Source organism: Oryza glaberrima, chromosome 9 (genome assembly GCF_000147395.1).
Source record: "Oryza glaberrima chromosome 9, OglaRS2, whole genome shotgun sequence".
Lineage (NCBI taxonomy): Eukaryota > Viridiplantae > Streptophyta > Magnoliopsida > Poales > Poaceae > Oryza > Oryza glaberrima.
The window spans coordinates 14,850,023-14,874,614 of NC_068334.1; the positions used below are offsets into that span (position 1 = coordinate 14,850,023).

Consider the following 24,592-nt stretch of genomic DNA (forward strand, 5'->3'; position numbering starts at 1 on the left):
AGGGTTTGTTTAATTAATTAAAACATAAATTAATTTATTTGTAAATTATATTAACAGAAGTTTACTCCGAAGTGCTTAGTTAATAACCATTGCAGCAAATACATTCCTAAAGTAGTAAATGTGTCCCACCAATGATTATAAATGATAGAATGCTAGTAGCATAATGTGCTACAGAGTAGATGCTCTTAGTATATGCAATATCTATGATCCTTGACTATTTTATTGCTACATGTTTTAAACGTTTGGACGCAAATAAATTTTGGGTGTGCTCAAAATTTCTGAAATATCACAATTCTATCCAAAAGATATTCATATGGTTTTTAAGTACTTATAATTTTTCAATGCATTTGAGTGGAAACATTTGTGTGAAACTTGTTGGGTAGCGGGCGGGAGGGAAAGAAAGACTGACGAAGAGAATGCTGGGAGGTGGTAACACAGGTGGAGGGATGCACATCTAGTATTTGGCGCAACGTGCTAGCTATGAGTGGTGGAGAGCCCTTGTCATGCCGAGAGGAAAAGGAGCGCAGTCGTGGAGGGCATTGAGATACTCTCTAGCGCCATATTTTTAGCTTATTCACACGAAAGGGATGAGCCTTAAGGAAGAAGGAGGAGATTGGGGGATTTGGATTGAAGCTTTAATCAGAGTGGCTTACCCCTATAGGACTAGTAGGTCCGAAATTTCATATCAAAATTTTGAAAACCGGACTAATCAATTAGAGAGACATATAGTGTGTTATTTCTTGATAGATTTGTACACTGAAAGAAGGCTAGATATATATCACAAGAAACTGCAGCTGGGAGAAAGCCAGCTAGCTAAGATAGATATTCATCAGTGGATGTCATTTCATCAGTGATGATCGAATGGTCTAGTCGTCTATTGATGATACAAGAGAGATCGAGAGAGAGAGAGAGAGTGTGTGTGTGGGAGCTGATGAGAGCATTTACAGTGTACGCAGTACATTTCACATGTGTGTGTGAGAGAGAAAGAGAGAGAGAGAGCGAGTGTGTGTGTGTGAGAGAGAGAGAGAGAAAGATAGATGACAGTGAGAAACTTCTTTTAAACTAATGGCAGGAGCTCTATTATCTAAAAAAAGGCAGAGCTCTGCCATTCATTCCAAGAATAAAAGAAATACTGTCAGAACTAATTACATACTACAAGTTTAAGTAGTATGCCAGTTCCCCTTGGCTAGGAGAGTATGCAGTTTGATTTCTTCCCGATTATCATGTCAACAAAAGAGAGAAGAACAGATGAGGCGTTTACTTGCTGATTCAGAAGCAATACATTTTTTGTTGATTATTATCTACGTGTACATAAGCCTATATATGTTTATGCCCAAGTGGTGATTGGCAATATATTATATAGTATTAGCGTATCGACAAACCACACACACACACACACACACACATATATATATATATATATATATATATATATATATATATATATATATATATATATATATGTTGTCGTTTTGAGGAGCGGAAAGAATGAATTAAAGCATATCTCATCCCAAACAAAAAAAACCGGAGCATATTTGTTTTCCTTTTTATGGAGGCAGTGTATTTCCTGATTTTAAGAGGGAAATAGGAGAGGCATGGTATGATTAATTGCTAAAGAGTGCACCAATCTGATATTGTCAATGGAGATTCACACATGGAATATGCACAATCTGAAAAATCATTTGGGTGAAGCCTCTCAACGAAACACACTTTTTATTACAGATCTGCCCAAAACAAATTAGCTAATCGATAGAGGGAAAAAAAAAAAAGGAGACAACATACACCAGCCGAAATCTCCATCAATTGGCGAAATCTCTCCTGGTAAATTGTGGGAAATTCCATCGATCATCGGAGCAAACTCAACCAGAAGAGGGAGGCACAGATCGATAAAAAAATTCCAGCAAACACACGAGAGCAGCATGCAAAAACATGTTCTTGACACTCACACACACAGAGAAAATGCCCAATAATTGAGAGATTTGGCACGACTGAACTCGGCAAAGCTAGCTAATTAAGTAGGCTTCGATCGACGACATACCGAGAAATTAACAACAGAGAGCAGCAGCGAGCGAAGAGAAGCCGACGGCGCCGGAGAGGAGGGCATCAAAGCCTGAGGGACAAGTCCAGCCCGTCGCCGTACTCGGCGGCCGGCGGCGAGCTCTTGCCGCCGCCGCGCGCGAAGCCGCCGACCACGGGAGCGTGCTGGTGCTGGTGCTGCGCCTCCACGCCCACCGCCTTCTGAGCTGCAGCTGCGCCGGCGCCACCGGGCGCGGGCGGCGGCGGCGGCGCGCCGTGGGCGCGCAGCGCGGCGGCGATCTCGCGGCGGCGCTTGGCGAGGCTGCGCTCGTACTTGTGCGCGTTCTGGTGGCCGCCGAGCGCCTGCGAGCTGTAGAACTTGCGGTCGCAGTACATGCAGAGGAAGAAGCCGATGGGCTCCGGCGAGGAGGCCGAGGTGTAGCAGAGGGTGAGCTCCAGGTTCACGTCTTCCTCCTCCCCCCTATTCACCTCCATTATAGCACAGTCTACGCTACTGTGCCGTGCGTGTGGCTACCCCTCTCTCTCTGTGTCCGTGTGTGTGTGTGAGAGAGAAAAGCAAGTTTGGTTTGCAAATTGCAATAGGAATTACTTGTGCTAAACATGATTAAATATAGGGGCCTTGTTACACTATTCCGCAGGATCAGGTTACTGGCCACTGAGCCAGTGGACGGACATATATCGCGCACGTTCGCATTCGGTAGATTAGTGGCAACGGAAATGCCCACGATGAGCTAGTGTCACTTGATTCTCAGGGGAAAAAAAATGTACAAGAAAATCGATCACAGATTGTACATACGCTTTTTATCAAGCAAGGACATGCATATAGTAGCTAAAGCTAGCTATCAAGATCGATCGCTATTGGTCAATCATTTTTTTTTTCACTCGAAGCTTCACAAGAAACCGTTGGTTTTACTATCGGTGTGTGTTGTGTCTCACTAACATGTGGGTCCACGACCCTACCTCCTATAGTTATATGCATGTGCATGATGTGTACTACAGAGGAGCTGAGCATCGGCGTAAAATTTTAGTGCCATACGAGAAATTTACCGACACAGTATATGCACGCATGTGCCTCATTTAAACTTTGGGTTATATATGTGGGTGCTCCTTTTGTACCTACCAGCGCTGTGGTGTCTCTTCATTTAATATATCTTGTTGGATATTGTAATTCATCTAAATAAAGTTCTGCGTAGTATTTTTATCATTTAAAATTTATTCATAAATATAAATATTTTAAAATATTATTTACCGCTTTACCGATCCAACCATCCCATGATTCGCTGCATTTATTGCTTTCATCATTAAGTGTGTCTTTAATGGAGTAGTAGTGTTAGCATTACCTTCTAGTATTAAACCAGGTAGCCGGTAACGCACGCATATGTGTTGTGATACATCTTGACCTGCAACTACTTTTGGGGTGTGTTCTTCTCTACACATTCCTAGCCTCTACTTTTTTTTTGTTTTCCGCGCACACATTTTCCAAACTGTTAAATTGTGCATCTTTTTGAAAAAAAAAATCTACAGGAGAGTCGTTGCTTTTAAAAATCATGTCAATCCATTTCTTCACTGTTTTTAGCTAATATTTAATTAATCGTGCACTAAACCATTGCTTTGTTTTGTGTGCTAGAGGGGGGAGTTCCTAACTACTGGAAACGAATGCAGCCAGTATAGTAACTTACAGTGGCAAAAAGAGTGAGATGCAAACACCAATAGTAAAAAGGATTGTCACACGTACTGTCACAATGGAACACTCAATTGCCTGACATCTCAACTGCAATGGTAAAGCCAAGGACGTACGTACACTGAAATGGATTGTTCACAAATATAACCTACAGTATCATCGTTAATTTGCTCTATGACAGATAAGCTATGGAAAAATAAACAAAGAAACCAAAAATAATTTATGGGTAAATTTTTAATATCTATTAGTGTTATTTTGACTGGACAATATCTATGTTCTTAGTGATTTAAAAGCTAATATTGAAAAGTAAACTACAATGAAGAAATCATTAAAATCAACTCTAAAATTAAGTTTAAAATTTTAAATTTTGGCCAACAAGAAAACGATGGAGCAAATAATGTTTTGGACCATTTGATTCTTGCAATACACACACACACACACACACACACACACACACACACACACAAGAATCTATGTATAGTACAGTACATATAGTATTTTTCTTAGCATCTAATCCTCCCTTTGAAGGAAAACAATTGATTTTACTATCTTAAAGCATGAATATAGTTTGTGAGCAAAATCTCAGCTAGGAATCAATAATTAATGATGATACATCTTATTCTCTTGTGTGTATACACTAAATTAATAGTGCTTCTAATTCTTTAGATAATTGAGCTCCTTTCACTTGGCTTGTTATTGGGTTGTGTTGCTAGCTTTTGCCGTCTCCCCCTTTTAGATTCTCCGTATTTGCGTGCTAGTCCTTTTCCAAAATAAAGAAGCTAGGTAGAGAAAAAAAAACCTATAATCCTAAATATTACCACCAGTATATATATAAACTCTAATCCTAAATATTACCACTAGTTCCAGTCAAAAAAAATATTACCACTAGTAGTAGAGGATATATGGGGTCAAAGAGAATCATCTGAAAAAAGGAGTTATTTTCTTGCGGATGATACAAGGGCACAGCATATATATATAGAGAGAGATGGGGATCGAATTAAAGTACAAAATCGAAAAGCAGCTCTGAATAGTCGGACATGTACATGACGGTGCTAATATTTTAGAGGAGATGGATTTCATTAGAAGTGCAAATTAAGTACACTGTAAGCATCCAATCACCCCCAAAAAAAAACGAGAGTACTGCATGTACTATACTTTTAAGTTGAGATTATCAACAAACAGAGCGAGGACGTGTACGGGCGCTATTAATGTCGTGACATGTCGGGCCAGATCTTGAAAGCGGCTGCAATTGCTCTCAATTTTGGAAGGATCCTGCTGGTATAATATTCAGGCAGGGAAATCTTCGTATAGTACATGCAGCTCTAGCTAGGTAGACAACTGTATATATATATAGTACTTAAGTTCAAACTCCTTACCTAGCTTATTAATTTTCACATAACATCAATAATTTACACTATTTCCAGCCTCTGTTGCCAGACGTACAACTAGATATCATCAAGTTATACGGAGTGAAAAATATATACTAACTAGTATCCGTGGTGATTCCGTCAATTTCAAGATACGCCAACTCAACATTTGTGTATTATTATGATTGTAACTCGAACGCGCGCAAAGCTCCAAAGAGATAAAGATCAGTGGATGTATATGTCCGTGCTAAAAAGCACAAGATGCAAACAACATATACTAGTGTGCATGTTTGGCCCCAAGACAAATGAATCAATGAGAAAACATGCATGCATATGGGGGTAGTAGCTAGCCAGTGTGGGTGTTAATTAATTTAAAGGCTGCAGACGACGGTGGTCTGTGGGGCTATCTCCCGCGCGTTCTTCCGCAACGGAACAAACAAAAATTAAACGAACGACACACACAGAGAGGCCAGCGGCAGCGTGGCGACCTGTAGCGCACATGACACGTACGCCGCGCCCGGGCGTCGCCGTCGGTCCGTACGTGGGCTCCGGCGGGTGACCCGCCGCGCGCTCTCGATCCCCATCGATCCCGGCGGGCTCCCATCGCCATTATTAGGTCGGACGTTGCCGTCGACGTCGATCGTCGCGCCGCAGCAGCTAGCTAGCTGCGCATAGGGCTTTGTCTTTTCGCTTATGCTTTATGTTTATCAGCAATAATTTAATTTTTTTATTTTAAATTTAAAGTTGATTTTAAAGTTTTTTCATCAAAGTTTATTTTTCAGCCTTTAGTTTTATATCGGTAAGAATATATATATATATATATATATATATATATATATATATATATATATATATATATAAAAGTTCTTATTCACAAATTTACTTTTTTTTTATAAATATGGCGTTTGGTTTATTCCACCGAACAACCAAACGATGCGGCTGTAAGCTAAGCTGAAGCTCTAGCTGTTTCTTCCATTATATTCTTGTGGGGATAAAGCGGCCAACGAGCCCGTTACAGACTCAATCATCTATAACGGTTCTGCATAGATCGTTACAGATGACCTGTCACGGTTATAAGAATCTGTTCTAGCTAGGCAACATCGATCTCTAGGTGCAGCAAAGGGTAAGCTGTGAGAAAACACAAACATTTTATCTGCTTCATCGATCGTCTCTGCATCTGAGTGTGTATGCACACACAGGATCGATAGATAGATAGATCGAGGACCACAAAGCGTTGGAGAGATCTAGCTACCCAAACCCAACTGGCTAGCTCTTGTTCTGCACTTTGCTAGGCAACATACTTACGTACAATAATGGCAGTAGTAATTGTGCGTAGGACCCATACATATACACATCATACATGTACTACACCTCTAGTATATACTACTATGTGGCCTCTGCCTAGCTAGCTAGCTAAGCTCTGGCTGACACCGGCAGGTAGAGCTACACAGACTGTGTGCAAAGACGAGGGACCATATACACACACATGTACTCCTGCTGCTGCTTAAATTCTGCCTTGGTTTTTGTCTCATGCTCGTCGTTTGCAAGTCAGTCATTTCAAATGCTACAGAGATCCGGGGCCATCATCATATATATCCCACTGGCCAATTTGCATTGGCTCCACCAAACTCCAGGTGTTCTCCGCTCATTGGCCTCCAATTGATTTTCTCACTGGATGCCTAGCTAGCTTGATTCTCGCTTCAAATTTTGCAGCTTGATTCTCGCTTTCAAATTTTGCTGGGGCTAGCTAGCTTAATCGCTTGGCTCTTTTGTCTCAATTTCAACGTACGGCTTTCTCAGTGACAGTCGTACGTCTTCAATTCGTGGTAACTGTAGTTTTCACGCAGGCAGTTTATTTTAGGGCCGGTTTAGATCCCCGGTAAAATTTTACACCCTGTCACATCGAATATTTGGACACATGCATGGGGTATTAAATATAAACAAAAAAATAACTAATTACACAAATTACGTGTAAAATGCGAGACGGATCTTTTAAGGCTAATTGCGCCATGATTTGACAATGTGGTGCTACAGTAAACATTTGCTAACGATAGATTAATTAGGCTTAATAAATTCGTCTCGCGGTTTAGACTATGTTTAATACTTTAAATATGTGTCCGTATATCTGATGTGACACCCCTGATCTAAAAACACAGCTTTAGATGGTCATTACAAGAAACCAACGGTCTCACCTTTTCGTTTGTACTTATCAGCCAAAATTTAAATTTTTAACCTTAAATTTTGAGTTAATTTTGGGGTTTTTTTTTATCGTAGTTTATTTTTCAGCCTTTGCTTTTAGATCGTTAAGAACACGTATATACAAGTTTTATTCATAAATTATTTTTCGTTTGCAAATATGCCTTTGGTTTATTTCTCGAATAAGCCAAATGACGGGGCTGTAAGCTGCTGGAGTTGATCCAACTGGTGGCCTTCGATCTCTTATCAAACCAAGTTACCCTTTTGTCAACCAAAGCTATCTCATCGGATTATATCGCGTCCGTTCTTCCCTAACCGTTGGAAATTAAAAGCAAACAAGTCACGGCCATTAAATGAGAATATATTCAATTATCGCATGCGGAATTAAATGAGAATTTCAACTTTCCGGATTTCATTATTCATGGTGTTAGCATTAATAGTAGATCTAATGCTAAAATAAACCACCAACAGGGGAAGAGCAGTGCTACCGAAGATACCAAATGAAAACATGCCCTTTGAAACAGAAAGGGAGATCGAAGAAACATGCATGCTAGATGAAAATGGAGCAGCTGGAGTATTACTACATCTATATGTACTATTATCATAATTAAAAAGCTGGGGAGCTAAAGCTGCCCCTGCCTGTCCCCTCAGATTCTCTCACCTAAATTAGCTCCTGCACCAGCCGCGCCCACGACCACCTTGTACGGATTTGAACGCACTGTTCAAGTGTTGAGCATTGCAAGCTTATCTATGACCCTATTTGGGGAGCTTTAGATTCTGAGAAGCAGCTGTTTGATAGCCAGTTTCTGAGAATCTGGAAAAGCTCTGAAATCCAGCTTCTCCAGCTTCTGGCTTCTTAGTTCATTTTTCAGAATCTGTAACTACAGATTCTCAGAAGCTGTGGACTGTTTGGGGCAGCTTCTAGCAGAAGCAGCTTTTGGGAAAAGCTGCAGCTGGGAGAAACTCCCCCAAACAGCTGCAGCTGGGATAGATCATGGCAAGTTTTTTCACCCTATCACATCGAATATTTGGATACATATATGAAGTATTAAATATAGAAAAAAAACTAATTACACAGATTACGTGTAAATTACGAGACAAATTTTTTAAGCCTAATTTGTTCCATGATTTGACAATATGGTGCTATAGTAAACATTTATTAATGACGGATTAATTAGGCTTAATAAATTCATCTCGCAGTTTACAGGTGGAATCTATAATTTGTTTTATTATTAGACTACGTTTAATACTTCAAATGTGTGTCCGTATATCCGATGTGACACGGCAAAAAATTTCACCTCTGGATCTAAACACAGCCTAAGGCCGAGTTTAGTTCCAAACTTTTTCTCCAAACTTCCAACTTTTTCATCACATCAAAACTTTCCTACACACACAAACTTCCAACTTTTCCGTCACATCATTCCAATTTGAACCAAAATTTTAATTTTGATGTGAACTAAACACACCCTAAGTTTATAAGGGCTAGCTCAAAATATCATGTAGAGCACTGTAGGCTTAGATGACTTCTATGTGAAGGGGAGAGAGAGAAAGAGTCACCACTCTACACAAACTTCAACAATGGATAGAGAAATAGAATATAGTACTCCCTTCGTCCCATTTTAAATACAGTTTTTCCGTGTTTAACATTTGACCGTCCGTCTTATTTGAAAAATTTATGACAAAATAAAAAAAAAGTCACGACTAGAGGTGATGTATTGTGCAAGTTAGCTTCTGATCAATGAGTAAATGATGCAGATAAAATTAGAGATAGCTAGCTATTGATCTATTATTAAACTTGTTCTAATGTATTGGATAGGACAAAGATGAATGTTTTTATTTTAAGAGATCACGCGCATGATCAATGTGTGATATTGATATAGTTGGCTAGAACATCGGTTATGATACAGAGGACAAAGTACTAGCTTGTACGCGGGCAATCTGATTGGTGACAGAGTGGCGGTCTGATCGTCAATGGTACGATTAAATCGTAGTACTTCCTCTGTCCTATAATATAATAAAATTGTCTTAGAATATATCCTATATAACAATTTCTCCATCAATATTATCTTCTTAACCAATCATAACCCTCCACCATTTAATTTACTCATATATCTCTCCTTCTTTAATCAATCATAACATTTATCTATTTAATTTAATCCACTTTCTTAATAACCGTGTTCAACACTAAAAATTCTTGTATTCTGAGATAGAGGCAGTAGTAGTTTATGTCAGCTCAAGTTTCGTACTATTGGAGATTTCATTTGTCACTAGGTTTATTTCCTGTCATTCCAGAGCAATATTTTTTTAGGTTTTCAATTTACATTATTATTAATTATATTTTACTTAAAAGTATATGTATTATCTATAGGTGTGATCGGGAAAATTTTAATTAGTTTTCAAATGGAGTCTAGTTTCTACCATTCAAACTGAGCTACAGATTAGAGATTCTAACCTTTTTAATTTACTTTCATGTTGGTTAACAACGGGATCTCAGTTAGGCAATGACTAAGACTGTTCAACTAAAATAAGTATAGCCAGCAGACTGGCCATATAACTGCGGGCATATTGCCATGACTGTCGTTTAAGATTTTGAAGTCAGGCCTAGTCTTTATTAGGCCTTTTTATTTTTATGACCATTAACCCCCCGGCCACCTGTTGCAATTCAGTTCTTTTAATTTACTCCTTAAAACAAACATATTTCACAAATAACCACCTCGATCGAAAACTAATTCTAGAACACGAGCATTTGTGAGATAGGTATACCATATGTTAATTTTCTGATCGATAGCAAAGCCAATGCAGAAGTTCTCTTTAATCTGCGTTGGATCCAAAAACCAAGGTGATGTGATGAGTGACGAGTAGTTCAACTACGGGCCTGTTTATATTAATTTGTTGTGGCAAATTTTTTTGGCAAAAGTTTTGGTGGCAAAAAATTTGGTATTAAAGTTTTGCTAGTTGGTGTTTAGATGCATGGTAAAACTTTGCCATTTTATTAGTAGAGAGAGAGCACGGCTCCCAGTGTACTTTTTGGTAAAATTTGCTACTCTAGACTCCCAAATGACAAACGTCAAATTGCCAACTTTTGTTACTAGTGTTTAGATCCATTTTGGTAAAAAGTGCTCCAAAACAGCAAAACCTTTCTCATTTTCGAGGAACTAAACAGGGCCTACAATCCTTCGATGATCTGCAAACCGCAGCATTCTATCCTATAATCTCCAAGAGAGTACCCAAATTAACAACCCCCCCCCCCCCCCCCCCCCCCCACACACACACACAAAATCTCCTACTTCTAAGAGACTAGCTCCCAGTAATCCAGTAGCCAAATATCTTTCCTAGCTAGTTGGACAAATTTGACCATCCTTATAGAAAATTTGCATTATTTTCACAGAAAAAAAATAGTATGCCTGTTAAGAAAATATATTGTTTTATGTATACATGTTTGAAGTCAATTTTTCAATCCTAAAATATAGTTACCTTTAACTACTAAGCTGGTAGATATATTTTGTGGACGCATGAAATTGATTAATTATATGCATAAAAATCATATGGGTAGTTTCGCTTTGAAAAGTAAAGCACTTTCACAAGGATATAGTTTTATCCGATCGTCTAAATGATGATTTGCTAGAAATTAAAAGTAAGTTTCATTTTTTAGAGATCCTGTCGATGTCACGAGGAGTGTACAGTATTGTTTAATTCAATTTCTTGAGAAATATTCAATGGCTAATTATTATCGGAATACCTCATTTGTAGACTTTGATGGGGTCGACGCAGCTGCTCTGAATTAAAAAAAAATGCTCTTAGTGTGGCAGAAAGTAGCCCACGTTGAGGGTGCTCCTGGAAGAAGGCAAAGGGTTTGTCAGCCAAAAAAATAATACACAGAGATGCTACCTCACGTGTGGACAGGCACTTGTTTAGTGCTGGTACAGTATGAGTCAACATATGAGACCGGACCCATTTGTAAGTGACTGCTACTACACCCCTAATACCATGTTAGAGGTGCTCTCAGAAGAAGGCAAAGGGTTTGTCAACCGAAAATCATTCTCCGCATTATTGCTCGTACGATATGAGTCATTGACATGTGAGACCGGACCCACTTGTAAGTGACTGCTACTACACCAACAATATCGCATAGGATTCCATTTCTCTCATGTGTATATACTATCAAATCTTTAAAACCCTAAATATATGTTTCAGAAATGAAAATCTTAAATAATATGTATATACATAAAGTATTATTAAGTATTGTTATATAAAAATGATATTATTAGTGGATCGATCACAACTATACTTCCATGCAGTTGTAGTTTCAATATTTATATATATAATTAAAATGAGATAAAATTGTGCATTATAGACTATATGTTGTCCTAAATAACAAGTGAAAAAAGAGGGTATAATATTGAGATTAACTCTAGATTAGTTGTTATATGTGGAAGCTACTCACTCTGCTCATTATAAATATATAAGGGGTTTTAGACTTCTCTGTTCATCCACGATCTACAATATGAAAGCTTTAATTTGAAGTCTTACTTTCTCAATCCATCCAACAATTGTATTTATTTATTCAATGATAGTTGAGCATGATCTTTCCTAATTAAGTAAACTCCTAGACATCATCAATCCTAAACTCCGCTAAACAATCTAAAGTCTCTTATATATTTATAGGCAGAGGAAGTAGTAGTATCCCAGCAGAGTGCTGCTCTTGGTATGTGTCTCTCATAGTGGCATCTATTTATCTACATAATGAAAGGAAGTGGGAAATGACACTAGTTATGATTTTTTTTTTCTATTTAGGAAAAACACTTTTTTTTAACATTAGGTAGATATGATATTTTTCGTATATGCAAACAGTTTCAATGCACATACATATATAGGATTATATTGAGACACTACGGGTCTAAACATGTCTCAAGCAGCTATATTTTACAACGGAGTAAGTCCTATATATTTCTTCATACTTAAACCAAAATAACAATAACTATAGTATTTTTAGTACTATGTCATATCCAATTAATGATACTTCATGTAGGAGTACTTGCCCATACTCCTGGTTCTTGAGGGTTGGAGCTAGTAGCTAGGAGTATTTCCTGGGTGGCTATAGCTAGTTTATGTGGAAGCTCGCTCCCTTTTGGCCAGCCTTTTGTGTCCTTTTGTGGACAGGTAGGGTTGTCCTGGTCCCTGACCAAACGTCGCTTTCGATATGTGTTGTCGAGCGAGGCGGCTGCGAAAAAATAAAATCGCACAAATTCTGTATATATATTCCCGCGAGAGCCCAGGGTCTCACAGCGTGCACAGTGTACAATAGTAGAATTTGCCTCATAGATCAACTTACTATTTATATTTATTTAATATATGGTAAAAATTATAAAATAATAATTACCAATAACTGGCATTGCTTAATTATTAAATATATAGTGTTGTATTTGGTGGAGTATTAATTTAAGTTTTTATTGGCAATATAATTTCTAAATCCATAATTTATAAATATTCCGTATATTTTTTAAAAAATATATGAATTAATGACTATAATGCTATGTTGGTCTCGGGATCACGATTTAGCATATTACTAATTTAATTAATTCCAAAATATATAATTCTTATTCTAATGTAAGTCATTATAATTATTTGACCCCTCTTTTCTGTAAAAAAAATAATTTTATTCCTCCTAGATGCATGTATGACCAGAATTCACATGCGTGCAGTACATAGGGCTCGAACTTAATTAGGACATCTTTCTCCACGCATTTGTACCCCCTTTTTTTTCTGCTTAACGAATGTATGGATGAATGTGCGCGTATGGTTTCCGTACTTAACTATGAGATTTCTGTACCTTATTGATCTAATTCCAAAATTTAAAATTAATCTTTAAGTAACTACAATTTTTGTGGATTCTTCTTGCAATGTCAGTCGCTATAATAGGGCCTATCTGTTTTGTCCAAAAATAATAATTCAGTCTCCTAAATGGATGCATGACCAAATTTATTTATTATTTCTGTAATAATTAAGTAGGATTCTTCGTCCATATGTCCAATTACTACATGTATATGTAGATAGATAGGTCAATTTTATATCATAGTAATGGGAGAGAACCGATTGTATCATAACTGACCTAGCAACCATGCATGCATATATGTGAAACGCAAGATAGAAAGAACTTTGTCTGAAAAAGAGTGAAATAGTATTCTGAGTAGTACCTGTGCAGAAACAACAATCAGTACCGGTTCAAAACCAGCTATTATCGGTTTTGAAACATCATGGTCATAATTAATTTACCTAGTACTATACTCCCTCCGTACTCGTAAAGAAAGTCGTTTTGGACAACGACACGGTCTCTAAAACACAACTTTGACTTCTTGTTTCTATACAAATATTTATTAAAAAGTGATATATGTATAATTTTATGAAAGTACTTTTCAAGACAAACTTATTCATATAATTTTTACATTTTCAAACTCAACAACTCGAGAGTTATTCATGATTTATATTTTCCAAGGTTTGACTTAAACATTGTCCTAAACGACTTCTTTTATGAGTACGGAAGGAGTACTACCTCTGTCCCAATTTAAATGCAGTTGTGGGTTTCTATATTTAATGTTTGACTGTTTTTCTTATTTGAAAAATTTATGAAAAAGTTTAAAAAATTAGTCACATATAAAGTAGTATTCATGTTTTATTTAAAGCACACACAAGATAGCGTACACAATTCTTTCTACTCTTCCAATCTAAAACTTATAATACGTACTTAACACTCTAGATAACTTTGAGTAACTTATAATGCAAACTTAGCACTGTAGTTAACTTCGAATAAGAAAGTTTGTAATTACTAAAGTGAGCCCGGTAACGTGTCTTTTCATAACACATCAACCGGCCGGCAATAGTTAGGAGACATCTATTGCTCATTCTGTACTAGCTAGTGCGGATATATTCTCATAAGGAGATAACGATCAGTGCATAGACTGTTGTGAACCAAACAAATATACTCACATGTGTTTTTGACATATTGATCAAGTCACATTCTATGAATAGATCTTTTTTTTCTAACGACTTGTCCCATCTGTCCCAAAAAAAACACACAATCCTAACTACGAATCTAAACATATGCGTGTCTGTATTCGAAGCTACGATTTATTATTTTTTTTGGAGCGGAGTAGTAGCTATAAATAGATCAGAAGACATGTAAACGATCGATTTGATGGCTATGTGATGCCTGATGGGTAACTAGTGATTTTTTTCCTCTCTTGTGGTCACAGGAGGCTTGTGTGTGTTTGTGTGGGGGGGTACGGTTGATCCTTCAATTATCAAAAGAGTTTCCTTTTCTCTGTTGGATCGACGTTTCTTTCATGGTGGGGTTACATTAGAATAGCTACACCTGTAGTGCATGTGGATGATTTGGGTTGAAAGGAACAAAGCTGACAGTACGAGCGATAGGGAAACAACTTGAACCAGTGGGTACCAGAGACTCTGCATGTGCCCTCTGCAGATAAGGCCATTTGGGAGACACACGACAGTACACTCCAAATGTGAGGCACGAATTTTGCTGTTACTAACGCACGAGCTAGCTAGCGATGTCTTTTTTAAATATACTATATACTCCAGTGTGTGCTTAATTTGATCTTGTAACTTTTGCTGTTTCGAGTCAGAGAGTGATCAGACTATTAATATATATCTAATATAAATGTGGTGTTTGTAAATTTTGTTGTTTAGTATACACATCCTGTTTAGTAATTATTTCATAGCTATACAACTAATATATTACTATCTTTATCTCAGAACGTATAGTAACTCTTAACTATGTATCTAGACATACACTTATCTAAATAATATAGAGCCAGAAAATTATTATATTTTTGGAACGGGGCAAGTAGATTTTTGCTAGCATGCAGTTACTTCTAGCTACTACTAGCATATATGTTCATAGAGATACAAAACACGTTCGATGCATGTTCCCAAATACGTCCTCATCCCTTTCCATTGCTCTCTGTGGCTATATTCGAGGAAAAATAAGGCCACTGGTGATATTTCGCTTTCACTATGTGTTGTCGTGTGGAATGAAACGAGGTTATAATTCTGCGTTAAAGGACACAGAGACAGCAATGTGTACGAGGCTGCATGCTGGAAGCAACAGTGAAGTTGTTTGCTGCCACCACTGCAAAATTAACCAAGCCAGGGGAGGCAGGTCGTGCTGCTCAGGATGTGTACTAATCTGATCGATGAAATATATCTCCAATGAAATGACAAATCTGATTTTTAGGACCCACCAGATATATATGCTTTTAATTCTTCCGTTATTTTTTCATATATATATATATATATAATCATTCCATTTCACATATAACATTTTCTAGAACTTGTCACTTTATTCAAGAGAAAGAATCAGAAGCATGCATGTAAATGTTTCTTATCTCAGACCTAGATGCCAAATATTTAACTGTAGTAGTAGATATATGTTAGTACTTCATAGTGGGGTCCGTATGCATGCCTAGTCATTCCACATCACCGAGAGTACTCTTATCTTAAAATAAAAGAACTTCTATTTCTTTATTAAGGATAAGGATAAAGGAAAATCAAAGACTATAATAACTCCCATTAAACAGGGTGTAGGGAGTTGTAGAGTGATTGGGTAGTGTACTCGATCTAGAAGTTCTTATATTTGCATACAAATTTTAAACCCATGAAGTACTATATTTTAGATGGGGGAGTAGGCTTGTTTTATTTCAACTAATACCTCCTTGGTACAAATTAAATAGTATGCATTGAAAAATACTCGCTCTGTCCACAAATACAAGCGACGTTTTGTTTCGGAATTTGATTTTTAGAGTATTGCTTTTTTTTAACCCATCCAACAACTGCATTTGTTGCTCCATGCATTTGCTAGACGCCATCTTTCCTCCTAGGACATTAAAGTAATTTCAGGTTAACCTTAAACTCTATTAAACAACCAATAATTCCTTATGCTTGTGGACGGAAGGAGTATTATGAAGCCCATAAATCAACATAAATATTATCTTCATTGACAAGAAATCCTTATTCAAAGTATAGAAATATTCTTTCTTTTTTCTTCATGCACAAATTAAGTAAAAGATGAGAAAAGATTAGATATCCATATATGCTCCACACAATTGGATAGCATGCATGTAAGGTGCTGCAAATGGGAAAAACCTTTTTTTTGCTGCATGTATCCAACTGATCCATACAAAGTTGGGGGAAGAATATATATCTAGATGTGCATTTCAAGTTTTCAACTTTCAAGTTGATATGAGGTCCATATAGCCCCGGCCTGCAGTGACAAACTTTGATCAGGGGCATCTGTTTGGATAGCAGCAACGTACGCATCTCCAAGACACCGACCGGCTAGGATTTGAGAACGCGGGCTTGAGAATTGAAGAGCTCTCCGTCCAGGTCCCACACACGTACGCACGCATGCCAGCACGTGTGGATGCTGTGCCACAATGTGCTACGATTGTGACCCCAACAATGTAGCCGGCCATCTTCTTGTGGGCTTGAATAATATTCCTGCTTCAGGGAGAAGCAGAGTGTGCTTGCTGCATGCATGAGACCCTGTTTAGATGGGACTAGCCCTATCGCATCGGATGTTTGGACACTAATTATAAATATTAAACGTAGACTATTAATAAAACCTATTCTATAACCCTGTACTAATTCGCGAGATGAATCTGTTGTGCCTAATTAATCCATGATTAGCCTATATGATGCTACAGTAAGCATGCGTTAATTATAGATTAATTAGGCTTAAAAAATTTATCACGCGAATTAGCTCTCATTTATGTAATTGATTTTATAAGTAGTCTATGTTTAATACTCCAAATTCATCCGATATGACAGGGACTAAAGTTTAGTCCTTGGATCAAACACCACCTCGCCTTGGCATCGACAACAAAGCTTATAGTGTTATATAGGTTATTCATTTTTTTATGGAAAATGTTACTAAGGTTGTTTGTTTGGCATACCCACAATGCCAAAACTTGCCATACTTTATTTAGCTAATTAACATGTCTAACATATGGCCAACAAAATTAAAGCCACACTTCAACCATAGGAGAGCAAGCTTACCACACTTTTATATGCCAATGACATGTGGGACCCACATCATGATGAAGGAATCTTGTCATAAGTGTGGCACGAATCAAACAGATGCCTAACTTTAGTCAAACTTGGCTAACTTAAGTTGTGGCAAGGTGAGGCAAATTGTGGTAGTGAACTAAACAAAGGACACACAAATTCCGTAGTATTTACTATTGGTCACATGAAAAATGTGATGTGGTAGGACACCGAAAAAACTATAATTTGATAGGGACACCGGATCTAATATTTTATCATTTTCAAGCCGAATGAAGAGAGAAACCTTGTGAAAGAGATAAGTTTGCTCCTTCGAACCAGACCCAGACCACATATTCCCTTCTCCAATCCCATGCATGAAAATTGGAGGCGACGACGATATCCATGGCAACGGCTATTACAAGGTGTTGGCCACTTGGCCTGGGGGAAACTTATCCTCTCTAATGTTTACCTGTTTTTTTAGGTTTCCTACAACCATATCATATATTTGGGTGTACAGCCGTAAAAGCGTCATGTATCAAAATTTACTTTTTTATGGATAAAATTTCTATAGCTCACAATTGCAAGCTTGATCATCGGCGGAAAACTACTTGATGTGCATTCCAAATTAAAATCCCTTTCACAAAAGTGTTCGACCAGCAACGCCACTGATATCGTGCGGTGGGAAGCTTAATTAGCTATAATTCTGTTGATGGATATTTCATGATTAACTAAGTAAAAAGAAATGTGCCACGAAATCTCATTACTCATGTTTAAAGAAACCACTACATTATCTGCCCTAAAATTTATCGCATTGCGTCACAAACCTAGGATAAATATTAAAAGAGTAAATTTCATAAACCCACCTATTACGGTCCAGTTGAACAAAGTCATAAACATTTCGACACATACCACATAACCCCAGATATTATGGTCCTAAAGTTTTGCAAACCACGTCATTAACCAAATTGGCATACTCCTATATCAAAATTTTAAAAGGTTTTACTTACATGGATGTAACATTTATATGAGGATAAATAACTCATAAATTTGAAATTTGATTATAGAACTCAAAAGTGTGGTAGACCAAAATCAAAATTATTAATATGTGGTTTTGTAAAACTTTATAGCCATAATACCTAGTGTTATGTGCCATGTGCCAAAACCCATATTGTTTTGTGCAACTTAGACCACAATATCTAGGGTTATGTGAAATTTTCTCATATGAAAATAAGGAGGAATAGTGATTTTTCATAGCAGCTTGTTAATACTATATTTCACAAATGAAATTGAATTTGGTAGTACAATTTTGTAGGTTCTCTAATATCATCTTAATTATCTATATGTGTGATTCTTTTAAAAACTTCTATGCAATGGTTTTAAAAACAAGTTTACACTCAAGCCGTGGTTTCCACTTCATATTTTCCAACAATTAAAGATAAGGTAGGCCAAATCATATATCATCAAACAGCGAGAAGGCAAAAGGGGTGCAAATCCTCATGAGTTTGCATACTGGAAATTAATGGTAGATCCTCATCCAAACCGTCAAACTACCTTGAAATAAAATCAAATGCTCTTTTATTCCTTGTATTACCAACTTCTTAATCAGATTAATAAACAAAAAAAAATTCTCACATGTACTTGTGGCTGGAGTCTTTCCAGCAGCATGAAAAAGGAGGATGGTAGAGCCACTATACAGAAACACTGTTTGCTGACAGCAACGTTGAACTGTCGCGGAGAGCATTGCAGCAAGCTACTAGTCTTCAGAGAGATATTTCATCGACGTGGAATTACGCCATATTCAACAACGCCACCGATCGATGTCTAAATGGGAAAAAGAAAATACTGAGCGCTTGGTTCTGCTCCCATCATAGTCGAAAGCGATCTTGAGTATTAAAGTTCGATTTTTGAAAATGATTTTGGTAATGTTTCACACCTGTACGTGTGCTCTTAGCATTAGCAATCATGGAATAAAAACAAGACAACGAAAGCAACAAATATAGGGGGCATTTAGATCCCACCACAAAATTTTACACCCTGTTACATCGAACGTTTGAACACCTGCATGAAGTATTAAATATAGGCTACAAAAATAACTAGAACACATGCATGAAGTATTAAATATATGCTACAAAAATAACTAATTGCACAGATTGTAACTAATTTGCGAGACGAATCTTTTAAGCATAATTTCCATGATTTGACAATGTGGTGCTACAGTAAACATTTGCTAATTGCGGATTAATTAGGCTTAATTAATTCGTCTCGCGGTTTACTGAAGGATTCTGTATTTAGTTTTTTTATTAGTGTCCGAACACCCCATGTGACACCCTATATAATACCCGATGAGACACGCCAAAACTTTATACCCCTGAATCTTAACACCCCCATAACCCCCCTAGAACTAGTTTAAAAAGCTAAAAATCACATATCAGCTTCAAGTTAAAAGTCGTATAGCTGAACCAAGTGAGAAATAACATGGTAGTACGTATTTGTCTGCATCCCGGCCCACTGAATTAGCCTTTGATGTTTCGAGATGAAAATCTAGATACACAAAAAAACAAAATTAAATATTGAGAATTTAATTATGCCGCATTTTCTCCACATGTCCGCAGTTTGTGTGTGTGCCCCCAGACAGAGTATCTCACAACCACCTGTTGCCATCATTCTTCAAATTATATATATATATATCACAGTGATTCAGCTGGTATCACTGTCCCAATAACGACAGAGGGAAGGTAATTAGTCACGTGTGTTTATGAACGGCTACAGAACGTTAAGCAGCGACAAGATGAGCCTAGCCATTTGCCGTGGTGAAAGGCATACAACTGGACCACACATGCACCTCGCCAAATCGTCCACAGGTTTGGTGTTGCAAGAATTATTGATGAGGCCGGCTTTAGCTATCCATTGGCTATATGGCTACCTCTGCTAGCTGTGTGTCTGAGCAGAGGTTATTCTTTTCTTTTTTATCCTTACAGCTGTGCAGCAAATTAAGCCAGTAACAGATTTAATTGACTGGGCTCCGCCTGGCAGTATTTTTTTTTAATAAAAAGGTGCTGAGTCAGTACACTATTACAAACCAGTAAAACTAGCACACCGCGATATATAGCTTCCCGTTGCAGTTCGGTCAGTTTCTCGGCGAGATCTCACTATTGAGACGCTCTCGAGATTTTCACCGATTAGCTAGAAATTTTGCTTATATTCAAATCTCATTATATTTTAAAATTAAGTTCTCTAAATTAAATTATGATTTATCCAGAATTTGAATTTCTCTTTGCGAGATTTCGCATGATATCGCTATCTCGGGCACACTCCCGGCCCGAGATTTTGGGAGGAGAAAAAACCCTGTCTTAGAACTGGTTGCATTTCTAGTCTCCGATGTAAAATTATTACAATGGATTGAATTTGTAAGATGAAGAGAGCATTTGTTGAAATGAAAAGGAAGAAAAAGCCAGCCGATGGTTGCCTCTTCAGATTATATAGCATTCATGGAAGAAAGAAATGCGAATTAAACCCCGTGTCAGTCAAAAATTTCATCATTAAACCGGCCGCCGACGGTTGCCTCTCCAGATAGCAAGGGCGAACACAATTGGTTTCAATCATTGATGAATTCGCAAATTAACCAGCAACACGAAAAGGAGACGAATTAAGATGAGATTAATTTCGTTTCATTGATCATCATATGAGATTTCCAGCAGTGACAAGAACACATATACAAGCAGGCATCCAGCCACACAGCCGGAGCCGGCGCCGAGAAAATTAACTAATCATCGATCATAGCTTCAGGGACAGGTCGATGTCGTCGGTGAGGAGGTCCCGGCGGCGAGCCTCCGCCGGCGGCGACGCCCTCTGGTACAACGACGAGGCATTGCCCGTGGGCTCCCTGGTGGTGGTGGTCCCTGCCCCTCGCCGCGCCTCCTCGTCGGCGGCCTGCTGGCGGCGCGCCGCGGCGAGCTCCCGGGTGCGCTTGGCGACGCTGCGCTCGAACTTGTGGGCGTTCTGGTGGCCGCCCAGCGCCTGCGACGAGTAGAACTTCTTGTCGCAGTAGGTGCAGGTGAAGTACCCCGGCGGCTCGTTCGCCTGCGACGGCTGCAGCGACAGGTTGAGGTCCAGCTGCTCATCCCCCTCCTCGCCGCCGCCGCCGCCGCCGCCGTTGTACCGATCCATGGCTGCCGGCGCCTCCGGCCGCCGCCGCCGGGAGGAGCACCACCCGGTGAAAGGACCACCACCACCGCTAGTAGCTGCTACTCCTCTACCCTCCTGGGAGAAAGCCGAGAAAGTGGTGAGCATGGAGTGAGGCTAGCTTAGCTTAGCTTAGCTATCTTAGCTGCTGCTTCTGCAGCAAATCCCAAATGATGTAGTTTGTGCGAGTGTGTGTGTGTGAGAGAGATGCACGAGGAGGGATACGTATTACTAGCTCTCTCTCGCTCGCTAATTTATTAAGAAAAAAACGCTGGGGGCGAGGGGATTAACACATGTAGGGGGATCAGAGAGGGAGAAAAGAGAGGCTTCAAATTAAAGGGAATGAAAAGGACAAAAGATTTCATTTGTCCATTGGTCGAATATAATATAGTGTCATAACTATTTATCGTCGCATGAGTAGAGATATGTCTATATCTAAACCTAAAATTCGTAAGGCTTCTGGTAGGAGGATTTTCGTCCGGCTTAGTCCGCCGCCCACGTCGCGCGCACCTCTCCAAATCCCAAATCATCATAATCAAACTCAAAAACAGAATCCTAATCTAAATCAGAATCATCACAAAATCATCCAAAATATTAAAATTAACACAAGAGATAATGACAGGAGAGGGAGGGGAGAGCAGGAGGTCGCCGCTACTCCTCGCCATCTCCCTGTTGTGGAGGTTGCGAGCTCGGGGGCCAGGTCCTAAGCCGCCGCGCCACCTAGAAGCCGTCAACCCACCTCTGCGCTGGGGATCCGTCGACCCACCGCTTCGCGGGGAGCCGCCGACCCGCCGCTATGCCGGAGAGATGCTGAGAGGAACATGGAGGAGCTAATTCCCGAGCCGCCGGATCTGGCGAGGAGCGGGACAGCGGCGGCACCCCAACGAGGAGGAAAGGGGCTGACGGTAGGGGAGGGGTGCGAGGGAGGGTGTGCGTTGATGCTAGTGGGGGGAGGGGAGAGGAAGCGCAGTAGCGAGAGGAGAGGCGCCGTCGGTGGGGAGAGGGAAGGGGAGGTGGCCCGCGGTAGGGAGATGGGAAGGGAAAATGTGAAATTAGGGAAGGGTTTTTTGGCATCAGCGGTTTTGATGGTTTCAGAATCGATCCGAGCCGTCCATCAAAACGAACGGCTCATATCGATCCCGTGTCGGGCCGGCGACATTTCCAGGCCGCACGCGCTCAATCTGAAATTAGTTTATCTCTCTCTCTCTCTCTCTCTCTCAATATTTTAAGTATTTTCTATTTTGAGATATATAGAATCATTTTAATTACTTAAAACTGCTGAAAAATTATAAAAATTCATATAACTTCCTTCCCGAGCCACAGGACTGTTGGGCCATCCGCGCTTTATGGGTTATGCGTGCGAATGCTCTAGCAGGCTGGCACGCTTCATGTGTTCTTTTTTTTTCTTTTTTTTAGAACTTTTTTGTTTCTTTAGGAATATATTTTATTAAACGCTCATATCATGATAAATTAAACCCTAATAAGCTAATATTTTTATATTTGTTATAATTTTAGTTTATCGGTTGCAACGCACGGACATTTTATCTACACTACAGCATGTACAGAATTGCCCACGACGTGTGCAGGCAAAAATAGAGAATTAACATCTAACCATCTTTCGTTAAATTTTGTGACATTAATTAAAAATATATGAACCTACGTACGTACCGCTGTATTAATTGGGGATAATTAGACCCCGAATGCTTGAATGGGCCATGGCCTGTGAGGAGAAAGAATTAAGATCTACTGTGCAAGTACTGCTCGGCGGTTGGATCTAAGATAAGAACCAGGTGTCTGATCTAGGCCCCACATGCCGGTGGCAAAAATTGTTGATCGATCTTTACTTCACGGCCTGTTTGGCAAGAGAAGGAAAGAGGAATGGGAGTTTTAAGAAGGGAATTGATGGTGGGATTGGTCATGGGAGTTACATTTTTAGTTCTTATCCCTTGTTTGGTTTCACGTCGAATTCCCTCCAAGTCTCACGAATTAACAGGCCTCCCCCAAGTAAGATATTGGTGGGAATTCGACCTTTTAATTCCCCATCCCAAACCCTCTCGAATTCCCAAGTTTTCCAATCAAACTACAGACTTAAACTCCCAGATATCATAAACTCCCATTTCCCATCACCAACTCTCTCCAACCAAACAGGCCGTCAAGGGAAAGAGATCTGAGGTCTCATTGGTTTAGCGTTACAATATATTTGGAGCGACGGATTAGTACACGGGCTAGCTAATTAATTAACCAAACAACATGCTCATTTCCTTTCTTTTCTTTTACATGTAGTGCGATTGTTGTTTTTGGCTACCATGTTCTTTTTGGTGTAGAAGCCTGATCGATGCTTCTGTTCACTGAATGAAATTCTCCATTGCATATTAATTAAGAAGCATCACATATATATGTAGGACGCTGTGCTATCATGATCATGTTTTTTTCCTGTCTACGCATGATCAGATCAATCAGGTCAGGAACCCACCGATCTGACGCATGAACGAGCGCCATTGCTGAGCTCCTGGGAAGTGCGATGAAGAGACTCCAATTATACCCTTTTGCCCAAGCTAGCTAGCTTAATTATTACACACCAAATCACTCTATAATTATAATTATAGCTTCGACAGCTCCAGTCATACTCAAACGACGACATCTCAAGTGAAAGAATCCATTGGATAGAATTACGACTTTAGGATCACACCGGCTTTCAGGTAGATTTAATGAGAGCCTCCAAAGCAAAGGCACATCAGGACTGAACAGACATGTACACATATCTGAACTTCTGAAGTCCATTCCGGCCTGCGCTACTCATTGTTCATCGGCGGTAGCTTCTCCCAAAAGAACAAACAGTGGTCTTCATTCAGTCTTCCTCTCTTGTCTTCGTCCCCAGCCCCGATATAGAGTTTTGCGTAAACTGGTCGCAAATATATTCAGCTGCAAATTCACAAACATGAAAAATGATGTACTAGAGGTATATAATCCTGCATCTATGGACACAATTTGTACGATCAAGCAATTCATTGAGCGCACGGTCCCCTTTGCGAAATCCTAACCGAGTTGTAAATGTTAGAAATATAAGCAC

General features: G+C 39.0%; 2 protein-coding genes across 2 annotated transcripts; both read right to left on the reverse strand.

Moving 5' to 3' along the window:
* Nucleotides 1-1,574: 1,574 nt before the first annotated feature.
* Nucleotides 1,575-2,595, reverse strand: LOC127785169 (zinc finger protein 2-like). The gene has a single exon (XM_052312592.1). The coding sequence runs from the start codon at nucleotides 2,509-2,511 to the stop codon at nucleotides 2,104-2,106; it is 408 nt and encodes a 135-aa protein (XP_052168552.1). The 5' UTR covers nucleotides 2,512-2,595; the 3' UTR covers nucleotides 1,575-2,103.
* Nucleotides 2,596-21,001: 18,406 nt separating this feature from the next.
* On the reverse strand, nucleotides 21,002-21,807 carry LOC127785117 (zinc finger protein 2-like). The gene has a single exon (XM_052312541.1). It carries the CDS (start codon nucleotides 21,628-21,630, stop codon nucleotides 21,115-21,117), a length of 516 nt encoding a protein of 171 aa, XP_052168501.1. The 5' UTR covers nucleotides 21,631-21,807; the 3' UTR covers nucleotides 21,002-21,114.
* Nucleotides 21,808-24,592: the final 2,785 nt, after the last annotated feature.